Raw genomic sequence first — 14838 nt, 5'->3', positions numbered from 1 at the left:
GTGTCGTCTTCAGCGATGAGAGTCGCTTCTGCCTTGGTGCCAATGATGGTCGTATGCGTGTTTGGCGCCGTGCAGGTGAGCGCCACAATCAGGACTGACCGACCGAGGCACACAGGGCCAACACCCGGCATCATGGTGCGGGGAGCGATCTCCTACACTGGCCGTACACCACTGGTGATCGTCGAGGGGACACTGAATAGTGCACGGTACATCCAAACCGTCATCGAACCCATCGTTCTACCATTCCTAGACCGGCAAGGGAACTTGCTGTTCCAACAGGACAATGCACGTCCGCATGTATCCCGTGCCACACAACGTGCTCTAGAAGGTGTAAGTCAACTACCCTGGCCAGCAAGATCTCCGGATCTGTCCCCCATTGAGCATGTTTGGGAGTGGATGAAGCGTCGTCTCACGCGGTCTGCACGTCCAGCACGAACGCTGGTCCAACTGAGGCGCCAGGTGGAAATGGCATGGCAAGCCGTTCCACAGGACTACATCCAGCATCTGTAAGATCGTCTCCATGGGAGAATAGCAGCCTGCATTGCTGCGAAAGGTGGATATACACTGTACTAGTGCCGACATTGTGCATGCTCTGTTGCCTGTGTCTATGTGCCTGTGGTTCTGTCAGTGTGATCATGTGATGTATCTGACCCCAGGAATGTGTCAATAAAGTTTCCCCTTCCTGGGACAATGAATTCACGGTGTTTTTATTTCCAGGAGTGTATTTTCGAACCCATGCTCATATGAACTTTTTGCCGCGTTTTGGTGACAAAAATTCGAGGGTTGTCCAGAAAGTAAGTTTCGATCGGTCGCTAAATGGAAACCACAGTGAAAACCAGAAAGGGTTATTTGCAACAGTTAGGTACACCTTCCACGTACTTATCTACATAGTCACCGCTCAAACTTCGAGTTTTATCGCAGTGTTGTATCAACTCTCCAATATCCTCGTCATAGAAAGCAGCCGCCTGTGCTTTCGGCCAGTTATCTGCACTGGTCTGCAGCTCGTTGTCTGTGGAAAAATTTTGTCTTCATAGCCAGCGGTTCTCGTGAGCAGAGATGAGACTCAGGGGGAGCCAATTACGGACTGTGTTGTGGGTGACCAAACACTTCTCATCGGAAACACTGCAGGAGCGTCTTCATTGCCCCTGCAGTGTGGAGCCGAGAACTGGCATGAGGAAGGGACTGCTCGACAGTTGTGTTATGTGGGCTGCATGCCACAGGCGAAATCTCTGACCAGGCCCTCATACTTGGCGGGAGACGCTATTCAAAAAAATGGTTCAAATGGCTCTGAGCACTATGGGACTCAACTGCTGAGGTCATTAGTCCCCTAGAACGTAGAACCAGTTAAACCTAACTAACCTAAGGACATCACACACATCCATGCCCGAGGCAGGATTCGAACCTGCGACCGTAGCGGTCTCGCGGTTCCAGACTGCAGCGCCAGAACCGCGCGGCCACTTCGGCCGGCAGACGCTATTCCCTACACATCTTTACGTGCTCACTGTTCACTCAAAACTGTAAAGACCGACGCGACACGATCGACGGGCATACTACACACATGCTCATAAATTAAGGATAATGCTAATACACGGTGAAACAACGCACTGGTGGGCGGTTTGCGCGTTTAAATCACCTCGACGTATGATCGTGCGGCGCATTTGAGCTGCGGTCGTCGCACGGTGGCGCTAGCAGCAGTCCCACATACGTAGAGGTGTGTTGGTGCAAGTCAGAGTATGGTGCAGCGAGTAAGTGTGCAGTCGTTTTCAGATGTGCTAATGGTGACTGTGTGTTGAAATGGCTCAGAGAACACATACTGATGACGTTATGAGGGGTAGAATACTAGGGCGACTGGAGGCTGGTCAAACACAGCAGGTCGTAGCACGCGCCCTCCGTGTGCCACAAAGTGTGATCTCAAGATTATGGCAACGATTCCAGCAGCCAGGAAACGTGTCCAGGCGCTACAGTACGGGACGCCCACAGACTACAACACCACAAGGAGACCGATATCTCACCATCAGTGCCTGCAGAGGGCCACGGAGTACTGCAGGTAGCCTTGCTTGGGACATTACCTCTGCCACTGGAACAGTTGTCTCCAGACACACAGTCTACAATCGACTGAACAGACATGGTTTATTCGCCCGGAGCCCTGCAAGTTGCATTCCACTGAACTCACAGAAGATCCCGTAAAACCTTGTGTCGAGAACACAGTACATGCTCATTGGAACAGTGGTCCCAGGTTATGTTCACGGACGAGTCCAGGTATAGTCTGAACAGTGATTCTCGCCGGGTTTTCATCTGGCGTGAATCAGGAACCAGATACCAAGCCCTTAATCTCCTTGAAAGGGACCTGTATGATGTTCATGGTTTGATGGTATGGAGCGGGATTATGGTTGGTGCCCCTGCATGCCTTTGACAGAGGTACTGTAACAGGTCAGGTGTATCGGGACGTCGTTTTGCACCAGAATGTCCGTCTTTTCAGGGGTGAAGTGGTTCCCACTTTCCTCGTGATGTGTGATAACGCATTGTCCCACCAAGCTGCCATCGTAGAGGAGTACCTTGAAACAGAAGATATCAAGCGAATCGAGTGGCCAGCCTGTTCTCCAGACCTAAACCCCATCGAGCACGTCTGGGATGCTCTCGGTCGACGTATCGCTGCACGTCTTCAAACCCCTACGACACTGCAGGAACTCCGACAGGCACTGGTGCAAGACTGGGAAGCTGTACCCCAGCAGCTGCTCGACCACCTGATCCAGAGTATGGCAACCCGTTGTGATACCTGTGGACGTGTGCATGGTGATCATATCCCACATTTATGTCGGGGTAAATGCACCGGAAATAGTGGCGTTTTGTAGCCCATGTGTTTCGTGACGGTTTTCTCAACTTCTCACCAATACCGTGGACTTACAAATCTGTGTCGTGTATGTTCCCTGTGTGCCTATGCTATTAACGCCAGTTTTGTGTAGTGCCACGGTGTGTGGCACTACATTCTGCAATTGTCCTTAATTTATGAGTATGAGTAGATACACTGCCCAACACATTTGTGCAAAGCTTTACCGGATTTTCCCTGTGGTTTCCATTTCACGACCGATCGGAACTTACTTTCTGGACAACCCTTGTAAATCCCTATAGTTTCTGACATGACTTTATCCATCAGTAAATTCACTCAACACTAGCCTTTCTTTAGAAATTTTCTACAAAAGTGTGTTTAATAGCCAGCAGTGTGTATGCCCATCTACGTTGTACCGCTTAAATGGCGGAGTGCCCAGAGCTCCAGACGCTCCTGGAGAGAAGTGGGTGCCAGCCCAGCAGTCAGCGGGGCCCCGTGTAGCCACGGCCCTGGAGGCGCTGCTCGGTCCAGCGCTCCAGGCGTCGCTGGACGCCCTCGGAGAGCCGCTGCCCACCCTCGCCCACGACGCCGCGCCTCATGAAGGACCTTCCTGTGGAGGCAGCTGGCTCCAGCTGGTGCTCCTTGCGGATGTGCTCCACGGCGGAGCTGTTGTTGACGGCAGGGTTGTCTCGCATCCTGTCGAAGCTCAGATGGTCGACCAACTGGGCCACCATCTCTTCTGTGATCGGCTTCCCCAAAAAGGCAGCCGTTCTCCGAACCACCAATGCCAAGTCCTGTGGGCCAGACACACAGCTCAGTTACTCGTTTTTTATTCCAAGACTGTAGTTGTTTGCAGTGATGGTTCCTCCAAAATTTTACCAATGTGCTGCAATCCTATGGCCTGTCAAGAGTACAGGGCTATTACAAATGATTGAAGCGATTTGATAAATTCACTGTAGCTCCATTCATTGACATATGGTCACAACACACTACAGATACGTAGAAAAACTCATAAAGTTTTGTTCGGCTGAAACCGCACTTCAGGTTTCTGCCGTCAGAGCGCTCGAGAGCGCAGTGAGACAAAATGGCGACAGGAGCCGAGAAAGCGTATGTCGTGCTTGAAATGCACTCACATCAGTCAGTCATAACATTGCAACGACACTTCAGGACGAAGTTCAACAAAGATCCACCAACTGCTAACTCCATTCGGCGATGGTTCAAATGGCTCTGAGCACTATGGGACTCAACATCTTAGGTCATAAGTCCCCTAGAACTTAGAACTACTTAAACCTAACTAACCTAAGGACATCACACACACCCATGCCCGATGCAGGATTCGAACCTGCGACCGTAGCAATCCCGCGGTTCCGGAATGCAGCGCCAGAACCGCTAGACCACCGCGGCCGGCATTCGGCGATGGTATGCGCAGTTTAAAGCTTCTGGATGCCTCTGTAAGGGGATATCAACGGGTCGGCCTGCAGTGAGCGAAGAAACGGTTGAACGCGTGCGGGCAAGTTTCACGCGTAGCCCGCGGAAAACTGGCTCATGCCACAACTGGAGACCGACAGCGCCGACTTCATCTTTCAACAGGATGGTGCTCCACCGCACTTCCATCATGATGTTCGGCATTTCTTAAACAGGAGATTGGAAAACCGATGGATCTGTCGTGGTGGAGAACACGATCATCAATTCATGTCATGGCCTCCACGCTCTCCCGACTTAACCTCATGCGATTTCTTTCTGTGGGGTTATGTGAAAGATTCAGTGTTTAAACCTCCTGTACCAAGAAACGTGCCAGAACTGCGAGCTCGCATCAACGATGCTTTCGAACTCATTGATGGGGACATGCTGCGCCGAGTGTGGGAGGAACTTGATTATCGGCTTGATGTCTGCCGAATCACTAAAGGGGCACATATCGAACATTTGTGAATGCCTAAAAAAACTTTTTGAGCTTTTGTATGTGTGTGCAAAGCATTGTGAAAATATCTCAAATAATAAAGTTATTGTAGAGCTGTGAAATCGCTTCAATCATTTGTAATAACTCTGTAGTAATCGTAACTAAATTGAACATATTAATTTTGTGTATATGAACTGAACTAGTTTATTATATAAATTTCATAATCAGTCGTTTACCATTGCAAGGAATAAAACTCCGTCTGAACAGGCCTTGGAAGGCCCAACGGCTACCGACCGGCCGCCGTCTCATCCTCAGTCCACAGGCGTCACTGGATGCGGATATGGAGGGGCATGTGGTCATCACACCGCTCTCCCGGCCGTATGTCAGGTTACGAGACCGGAGCCAATAATTCTCAATCAAGTAGCTCCTCAGTTTGCCTCACAAGGGCTGAGTGCACCCCGCATGCTATTAGCGCTCGACAGACCGGATGGTAACCCATCCAAGTGCTAACCCAGCCCGACAGCGCTTAACTTCGGTGATCTGACGTTAATTGGTGTTACCACTGCGGCAACGCCGTTGGCCTACGAGGAATAACGAAAATTTTTTAAAAAATAAAAAAGCATGGTAGCAGCAGGAATCGAAGCCGTGCCGATGATTTGCCAGTCGGCGCACTGCATCACTGTGCTATCGAACCAGCCCATAAATTGCTGCTGAAAAGTCGGTCGTACTCTACGTATAAATCTTTAGAGAGCGATTTACCTTTTCCTATGGCCTATTCAGGCGAAATATTCTAGGAACTTGAAAGGCGTACCTACCTGCTTCTGCTCGTATAATCTGAGACAAATCTGTGAGCCTAGAGCGCCTCTGTTGTTTCGCTCGATTTGATATTGTTAGCTGGGATATCAATAACTACTCTCCTTCTCGTTGATGTACTATGCCTGGTAGCTGAAAAGATGGACTCTTTTGTGTTTTGATTTTCATGTTGCCCTCCCTTTTTCCTTCCCTCCGTATCGGTCCTGGTTTGTTGGAATGCATGAAGGTGAGTTTGGGGTAAAGATACCGAGATCAACACTGACGAGAGATAGTGACGGCAGAGTTTGTCGTAACTAAACACTCTGAGCGAATTCAGCAAAGCGAAGCTAGCGCCAAAGTTAAGGCAAGTTAGTGTGAGGTTGGTCACTACCAAGGAAAACCTAACCACTGAATTTGAACAGAGAGCTGTTGCCCATCTAGTTCCGCGATATTGAGGAGACTTTGGCTGGTTGGCGAACTATGTGGTCGTAGTTCGATGCAGCTCCTCACATTGTGGTAAAATGAAGGTATTAGAACGTATTGTTTCCTCGCGCACAACTCTAATAACGTTCCTTTCGCAGTCAACTTAGTCATAAAAACTTTAAGTGATGTTTTAATTATCATTAGTTTGGTGAGTTAGATGGCAAAACAAGAGAGTTCATATGCAGTTTGGACCATCAGCTCACTTTCTTATTTCGATTACAGGGTGTTTTCTAAATGTCTCGTTGGGTATAAAATTTCATTCCGTTGCTGGAACAGTGTATTACCGAGCGAGATGGCGCAGTGGTTAGCACACTGAACTCGCATTCCAGAGGACTACGGTTCAAACCCACGTCCGGCCATCCTTATTTAGGTTTTGTTGTGTCTAGACAAGACAGCCTAGACACAATGAGAGGAAGCCGAAAGGCACGCGCTTAGACTCACGAAGGCTGGCGTGAGGTCTGAAACAGGATACGTAATGAATGCTATAAAGAAAAGTACGTAGCTTCTGGAATACTTAACTTTAATCCACATTTGTAGAACATCGCTCTTGATGATCCATTAATAGAATCTCAATATCACTTGAATACGGCGCCTTGCTAGGTCGTAGCAAATGCAGCTGAAGGCTATGCTAACTATCGTCTCGGCAAATGAGAGCGTAATTCTCAGTGAACCGTGGCTAGCAACGTCGGCTGTACAACTGGGGCGAGTGCTAGTACGTCTCTCTAGACCTGCCGTGTGGTGGCGCTCGGTCTGCAATTACTGACAGTGGCGACACGCGGGTCCGTCGTATACTAGCGGACCGCGGCCGATTTAAAAGCTACCACCTAGCAAGTGTGGTGTCTGGCGGTGACACCACAGGTTTTCTGTGACTTTCCTAAATCGCTTCAGGTAAATGCTGGGATGGTCCCTTTGAAAGGGTACGGCCAAATTCCTTCTCCATCCTTCGATGGGATGGATGACCTCGCTTTTGGTCCCCTCTCCCAAATCAACCAACCAGCAGTGTATTTTTGTTTCATTACTTTAAGAATTTCAGGAAATTGGAAATATGTGGTAAGGACTGTTGGGCCAAACTGATTAGGTCATCGTTCCCTAGGCTTACACACTACTTTACTTAACTTAAACTAACTTACGCTAAAGACAACACATACACCCATGACTGAGGGAGGATTCGAACCTAGGATGGGGGGAGCCGCGCGAAGCGTGACAATTCGCCTAAGACATCACGGCTACCCCGCGCGGCAAGAATTTCAGGCTCATCTTTGTGTGTATTACTTGGCCATATTCTGGCGCCACTTGCAACTAACTTGCTTAGTTACGCTGAAATTTCAGTGTAGTGTGATTCCGATTGCGCCACAGTACATCTAGAAATGGTGTAAGTACAAAAGGACAAGAAAGTACCATTTCTAGATGTACTGGTCGCAAGGGATGGCGAAAACCTGGGACACAGCGTGTATCGAAAACCGACACACACGGACCGATACTTGCACAAACTGTCAAACCACCACCTGAGCCAGAAAAGAATCATGATTGATACGCTCGTAACGCGAGCAGGACGAATATGTGAGCCGCAGCACGTCAGACGCGAAATGAAACACCTGGAAATTGTTTTGAGGAGCAATGGGTACTCCACAAGTTACATTAGAAGTGTAACAGAGCCAAACACTCGGCAAAGCGACAAATCAGAAAGACAAATGTCGGGTACATCCTTTCTGCCATACATTCTGAGCTATGTGCGGCTCGCGTTCAGCTGTTTGTTCTTTGGCATTTTGTCACATCCAGTGGCGTCTTGTTTCTCCCTTACTTACTGGTGTAACGAAGTTGCTGGCTTGGCCTCCTCGAGTGGCAGCAGCAGCGCTTATCGATACCAGTACTGTCGTACTATCTTTGGTGTGAGCGCTAGCATTTCCGGGTGGTGGTGGTGTCAGTCGGTTGGGACAGAGCAGCGAGGAAGTCACCGCAGTGCAAGGCCAGGCCGGGACCGCTGGCGGCGAGCACGTGCTGTCGGATCGTGAGGCGCTAGCTGCGAGAGCGACAAAGTTCATTGCCCACCGAAGCTGGACGCTGAAGCTCACTGATCAGTTAAGGGGCTCCGGAAAGGCTCAAAATCATGAAAAGCTCAATTTTTACTTTTTTGCGTTTTCTGAATCTGCAGACTATTACCTTTTAGTAGATATATAATTTATTCAATTCCGAAGACTACAACTATTTTTAAATTTTTTTTGAAATGTGTTCTACATGGGCGTGACCCACTGTGGCGCTGTTAAACCGCTGTCAAATGGTGTTATTATTAACGTCCGTGTTCATCAGGTACCTTTTAGTGATGTGTGACAAAGTATGTGTTGTGGCTAACCTGTGATGGTTCAATATATATCGCTGGTGTGATTGTCGATTGTTTGATGTTTATTTACTCTGTCGTTATCTCGAAATTATTCGAATTTAAATCTGTTTCTTGAGTCTCTGTTTTGTTGAAGTATAATAATGACTAAAAGTAAAGTTGCTGTTGCGACTTTCAATGATGGCAACATTGTAAGGTGCAAGGTATTTAGAAATATGGGAATGAAGATAGGTTCTAACATGGTACGAGCGATGCTTGCTTTAGACTAGGAACGCCTTCGGGCTGCAGACAGGGCTGAAATAGTCTAGAAATACAAGCAAGAGTAAACAGGAGGAGGAACAAGAGGAAGCTGGAGGAGGAGTTTGCAGAGGATGAAGATAATCCATCCTATGGACCTGGAATGCACTAAAAAGTTAATCCAATCTTTGTCGCTCGATTCCCAAAACTTTTATTTTCTCATACTAATTACATGTTTTCTAAGCATCTTCCAAACATATTTGTTTCAAACTTTCAGTAAATGTTACACAGTACCTTCTGCATAATTTAACACAGCCTTTTTCCAAAAAACTGTATATTTTTGAATATATAAATAAAAAATTGCAAAAAATGTTGTGAATTTTCATTACAATTCAAAAAAATCATCTTTAATAACTGAAGTAAAATGTTGTAAAATCCCTGTCTTAAGTTGTAGCCCGTATTCCAATAAATAATCTGTAAAAAGTTCAACTTCCTACCTCAAATACTTTGTGAGGAAAGATGTAATTTATAAGCGTTATTTTAACATTGCAAGTATAGGGCGTTCCGGAGCCCCTTAACCTGTTATGAAATCTCAACTATTGTGACGTCTTTGTTCATTTGCAGGTTGTTGCTCCTGGGTCGTTCGGGCTAGCAGCAACATATGATGTGTTGGGGTCAGCAAAATCTTGCAGCCGTCTTGCTATATTGTGATTAATTATTAAATTGACTGTTACTTGCCAGTGAATTGCACCAGCGGTATGTTCTGCCCTGTGGCCTTTAACGCCCCAGTTACCTGCCCTGGTCGGTAGCGCAGTTTCCCGGTAGTGTGCCTTTCCTCGTCGTGCTGATGCCGTCTGGCATGGCGTGTAGTTCGACAGCATTTTAAGTTGTTTCGTTCATATTTTGTTTAGAGTGGTTATTGTTCCCTTGGCTGTTTTCAGACTCCAATTTCTGAAGACGTAGTGCTGTTTGTATCCTCGTCCTCGGACGACATTTTCCACCGTTGTGCCGTTGGTCGGACGGAAGGGAATTTGTTAAATTGTTGGTCCGTCCTTGGACTGTCCCTAGTTTGGGTTGCCATCCGATTACTTAACTTCAACTCTTTGTTGCCTGTCTCACCTCACCTTACGTTTGAGCTACCTTCTCAGGCCGACCCTTGGAACACTTCTGAGCACCACTTGTTCTGTTTGTTTTAGATTGTTTTAGATTTAGATTTAGTTTGAAGTATTGTGCGAGCCTTCGACCATGTATTAATTCAGTTCTTTTTAAATTTTACACAAAAGCCTTCAGCCATGTTAAATTAATTTTAATTAAAAAAAATATTTTTAGTAAAAAAAATATTTTTCCCTTAAAATTTGCTCTATCTGAAATAGTTCGTAATCCAGGCCCTAAGCCGTTAGTTGTTCGATCTGTTATGTGTGGCCTTCAGCCGAGGATTTACGTGAACCCCTTTTAATAATGCTTTCAGCCCTGTGTATTTTATAAAGGAGAATTTTTTATAAGAAGGGAGCGGTTTATTTTATTAAAAAACTAAAATCCCGCCTCGATTGCGAAAAAGCACCTAGTGTTAACCCAAGTTTCGGCGTAGATAACTACACCTTCTTCAGAACAACAATAAAACCCACAAGTGCCTAAGAAGACCTTTGTCAATGATTAACAGAACACCACAGCTATACATTTATAAACGAAAAAGAAAAGGAAAACACAAACAGTATATATGTACAAAGTCAAAGCAAAGAAATGGTTCAAATGGCTCTGAGCACTATGGGACTTAACTGCTGAGGTCATCAGTCCCCTATAACTTAGAACTACTTAAACCTAACTAACGTAAGGACATCACACACATCCATGCCCGAGGCAGGATTCGAACCTGCGACCGTAGCAGTCGCACGGTTCCGGACTGCGCGCCTAGAACCGCGAGTCCACCGCGGCCGGCAAAGTCAAAACCACTACTTAATGGTGTACGCTCCACCTCACACCGGCCTATGTTCGATGGGCCATGACCCACCATAAACTGCAGCTACAAACGGTCGCTCACTTATAAGCCCGACCCGCTACCTATGCACATGCGCGACAAAAGGGAAGTTACTTGAATGCGCATACGAATACGAGAAAGTTTATACATGGGTCAAGGCTAAATAGCCCATATATTCCCAACCGTGGATCAACGTATATCAAAAAATGGAATGGAAAGAATAAGTGACGAGCTAAATAGGAGATGAAACCTAAAAATATCCGCACACGGTTGCTTATGCTAGGAAAGAAACATATATGAAGCTACCTATGACAACGGGAAGAACTCTTAAAAACTATACCTAAAGCCAGTAGTTAGCCTGGGAGGGGGGGGGGGGGGGAGGGGGGCTGAGGGGACGTAATCTAAAGACTTCGTGATAATAAAGATGTAGGGATAAAACGTGAGGTGTGCAACGGGCTAAAATCACCTTCATCGTAAAAGGAAAATGAGGATAAAAAGAAAGAAGATGAACAGTTTGACCACCCGCGCTCGCCAATCAGCGCACGCACGTGAAAATCCCCAGATCATCAGATTTACAAGTATGAAGAACAAATTAAAAGTGCGAAACCTTCAAAAAATTTTCTGTTTCTTAGTAGGAGTTGGTCGTTAAGGATATTGTCTTTAGCATGTTGCAAATGCTTAAAGATCTGCATTTCTTCCAAAACATCCAGTTTTAAGCCCTTAACCTCGGCATGAAGTAACTCGATATTAACTGGAGGGCTCGGCGCATGAGCTGTTTGCACAAGGTGTTCCGCATAAGTAGAGCCCATAGTACCGCCACCACTTCTAGTAGGAATGTGCTCTTTATACCTGCGACCCAGAGCTCGTTGCGTTTGCCCGATGTAAAATTTTGGACAATCCCCGCATGTAATTTTATACACTCCTGATTGGGAAAGTTTATCGCTCTTATTCTGCAAGGAGTGGATTAATTCCTATGTAAACTATTATTAGTAGAATAGGCGACTCTGAAATTATGGGCTCTGAGTAAACGCCCCAATTTGTAACTTATATTGCCTATGTAAGGGATAGATATCGTTGCCACTTGTTTGTCATCTAACGCATCCCCTAGGGTGGAAGACTTAATATTATTTTTATTTGTTTTCTTGTTATACATCTGTCTGACCAACTGAGGCCTATAGCCATTATTTATAGCAATATTCTCAAGTGTGACCAGTTCAGTTTCTACCGCATCTGGTGCAAGAGGGATAGCTGTAACTCGGTTGGTCAAGCTGTTCGTCTTCTTTCTTTTTTATCCTCAGTTTCCTTTTACGATGAAGGTGATTTTAGTCCGTCGAACACCTCACGTTTTATCCCTACATCTTTATTATCACGAAGTCTTTAGATTACGTCCCCTCAGCCCCCCTACCCCCACCCCACCCCCAGGCTAACTACTGGCTTTAGGTATAGTTTTTAAGAGTTCCTCCCGTTGTCATAGGTAGCTTCATATATGTTTCTTTCCTAGCATAAGCAACCGTGTGCGGATATTTTTAGGTTTCATCTCCTATTTAGCTCGTCACTTATTCTTTCCATTCCATTTTTTGATATACGTTGATCCACGGTTGGGAATATATGGGCTATTTAGCCTTGACCCATGTATAAACTTTCTCGTATTCGTATGCGCATTCAAGTAACTTCCCTTTTGTCGCGCATGTGCATAGGTAGCGGGTCGGGCTTATAAGTGAGCGACCGTTTGTAGCTGCAGTTTATGGTGGGTCATGACCCATCGAACATAGGCCGGTGTGAGGTGGAGCGTACACCATTAAGTAGTGGTTTTGGCTTTGCCGGCCGCGGTGGACTCGCGGTTCTAGGCGCGCAGTCCGGAACCGTGCGACTGCTTCGGTCGCAGGTTCGAATCCTGCCTCGGGCATGGATGTGTGTGATGTCCTTACGTTAGTTAGGTTTAAGTAGTTCTAAGTTCTAGGGGACTGATGACCACAGCTGTTAAGTCCCATAGTGCTCAGAGCCATTTGAACCAGTTTTTTGTTTTGACTTTGTACATATATACTGTTTGTGTTTTCCTTTTCTTTTTCGTTTATAAATGTATATCTGTGGTGTTCTTTTAATCATTGACAAAGGTCTTCTTAGGCACTTGTGGGTTTTATTGTTGTGTCTGAAGAAGGTGTAGTTATCTACGCCGAAACCTGGGTTAACACTAGGTGCTTTTTTATATTTGATTAATTAGGCTGTTCAAAAAGGTTCAAATGGCTCTGAGCACTATGGGACTCAACTGCTGTGGTCATAAGTCCCCTAGAACTTAGAACTACTTAAACCTAACTAACCTAAGGACATCACACACATCCATGCCCGAGGCAGGATTCGAACCTGCGGCCGTAGCGGTCGTGTGGTTCCAGACTGTAGCGCCTTTAACCGCTCGGCCACTTCGGCCGGCAATTAGGCTGTGCTGTTGTAAGTTTAAAAAGAAATTTCTTGGTTAGAAAAAAAAATTGTTTATTAATGTTTTTAATTATAGTTATTCTTCAGACGTGTAGTGTAGGCCTTCAGCTGCTAATTGCTTTCAATTGCATTTTTTTTTATTTTATGCTCTAGTTTTAATTGCTTTTGATTTCTAAGCGAGGCCTTCGGCCGTTCTTGTTTTTCGTGTGGTTTTGTGCCTTCAGCACAGAAAGCAACTCAGGTTTACTTTAACGAGGCCTTCAGCCGTATTGTCTAATTGTGATCTTTTGAAGCAATGTGTAAATAAGTGGTTGTTAGAAAAATAAAGTTGTGTGTTTGATTGTGCAACTCACATTAACTGTTTACGGCCCCATCCACAATCGTAACTTTACCCTGTGAGCTCTCTGAGTGCCTACCAACCACGTTTCACATTCCCAGACTGACGGACAGAATCGGCCGTATATTGCGCAAACACGGCGTAAAGACGATTTTCAAACCGACAAAGAAGATCGAAGAGCGTCTTTGATCGGCAAAGCATAAGAGGGACCCACTTGCAATGTCGGGAATGTACCGAATACCATGCACACGCGGAAAAGTTTTTGTCGGAATGGCTGGATGATCAATCAACACCTGGATCGAAGAACATAAGCGACATTGCGGGCTGGGGCAGGAGTAGAAATCGGCCGTGGCAGAGCACGCACTGTGTGAGACCGAACACGTAATAAAATTCCCCGACACGGAAGTTCTGCCTGTATAGAAGCACTATCATACGCGGTTGTTCAAAATGGTTCAAATGGCTCTGAGCACTATGGGACTTAACTTCTGAGGTCATCAGTCCCCTAGAACTTAGAACTACTTAAACCTAACTAACCTAAGGACAGCACACACACCCATGCCCGAGGCTGGATGCGAACATGCGACCGTAGCGATCGCGCAGTTCCAGACTGTAGCGCCTAGAACCGCTCGGCCACCACGGCCGGCATACGCGGTTGTTCAGAGAAGCTGTAGAAATACAAAAACACGCGAACAGTTTCATCAAGAAAGAGGAAAGCCTCAAGGTAAACTTTTCCTGGCTTCCCGTAGTGCAGCGAAGAACGACCGTCGCAGGTAGCAAGAGGAGAACCGCACCCGAAATGACCGGGGAGAAGCCCTCGGACATTGGCGTCAGATGCATATAGTCTGCGGCCGCGAGCTCGGCTCCAGTTCACCACCAGCAATGGAGAGTGAAGCTTTGAGATTGCCAGCCACTCGTGCTGCAGTAAAATTATCAGACGAACGTCGGGAGAAGGACGCGAGACAGAAGCCAATAGGCAGTGTCAATTCACTCTGAGCGCACAAAACTGGTCACGGGCAGTGCTGTGCACGTGACCTGTCTTCTTACAAGGGAACCTCTTCATCGCACCCCCCTCAGGTTTAATTATAAGTTGGCACAGTGGGTAGGCCTTGAAAAACTGAACACAGCTCAATCGAGAAAACAGGAAGAAGTTGTGTGGAACTATGAAAAAAATAAACAAAATATACAAACTGAGTAGACCATGTGCAAGTTAGGCAACATCAGGGATAATCAGAGCTGAGGACTGCCGTGGTCCCGTGGTTAGCGTGAGCAGCTGCGAAACGAGAGGTCCGTGATTCAAGTCATCCCTCGAGTGAAAAGTTTATTTTTTTTTCAGACAATTATTATCTGTCCGTTCGTCCGTCCGATGGACATATGCAGGATTTGACGGTCTACACACGAAAAAATTTGAAAACGTTAAAAACATATGTTTTGACAGAGCACATGGAAAACTGTGCGACTGTGAAACTGTTGCATTCATTTGTTGCAGTTTAGGTGACAAACTCTTATGTTTTCATCACTTTTT

At 46.3% G+C, this 14838-nt stretch overlaps 1 protein-coding gene across 1 annotated transcript in view; it reads right to left on the bottom strand.

Moving 5' to 3' along the window:
* Nucleotides 1–3309: 3309 nt before the first annotated feature.
* The window catches only part of LOC126106735 (luciferin sulfotransferase-like), a 102283-nt gene continuing 90754 nt past the window's right edge, over nt 3310–14838 (bottom strand). The window contains exon 6 of the mRNA XM_049913111.1: nt 3310–3621. Coding sequence (XP_049769068.1) covers nt 3310–3621 — 312 coding nt within the window. The remainder of the gene's footprint in view (nt 3622–14838) is intronic.

The sequence above is a fragment of the Schistocerca cancellata genome, chromosome 10 (assembly GCF_023864275.1).
Source record: "Schistocerca cancellata isolate TAMUIC-IGC-003103 chromosome 10, iqSchCanc2.1, whole genome shotgun sequence".
Classification (NCBI taxonomy): domain Eukaryota; kingdom Metazoa; phylum Arthropoda; class Insecta; order Orthoptera; family Acrididae; genus Schistocerca; species Schistocerca cancellata.
Note: the sequence above shows the minus strand (reverse complement) of the source record. Positions and strands in the feature narration are given on the sequence as shown.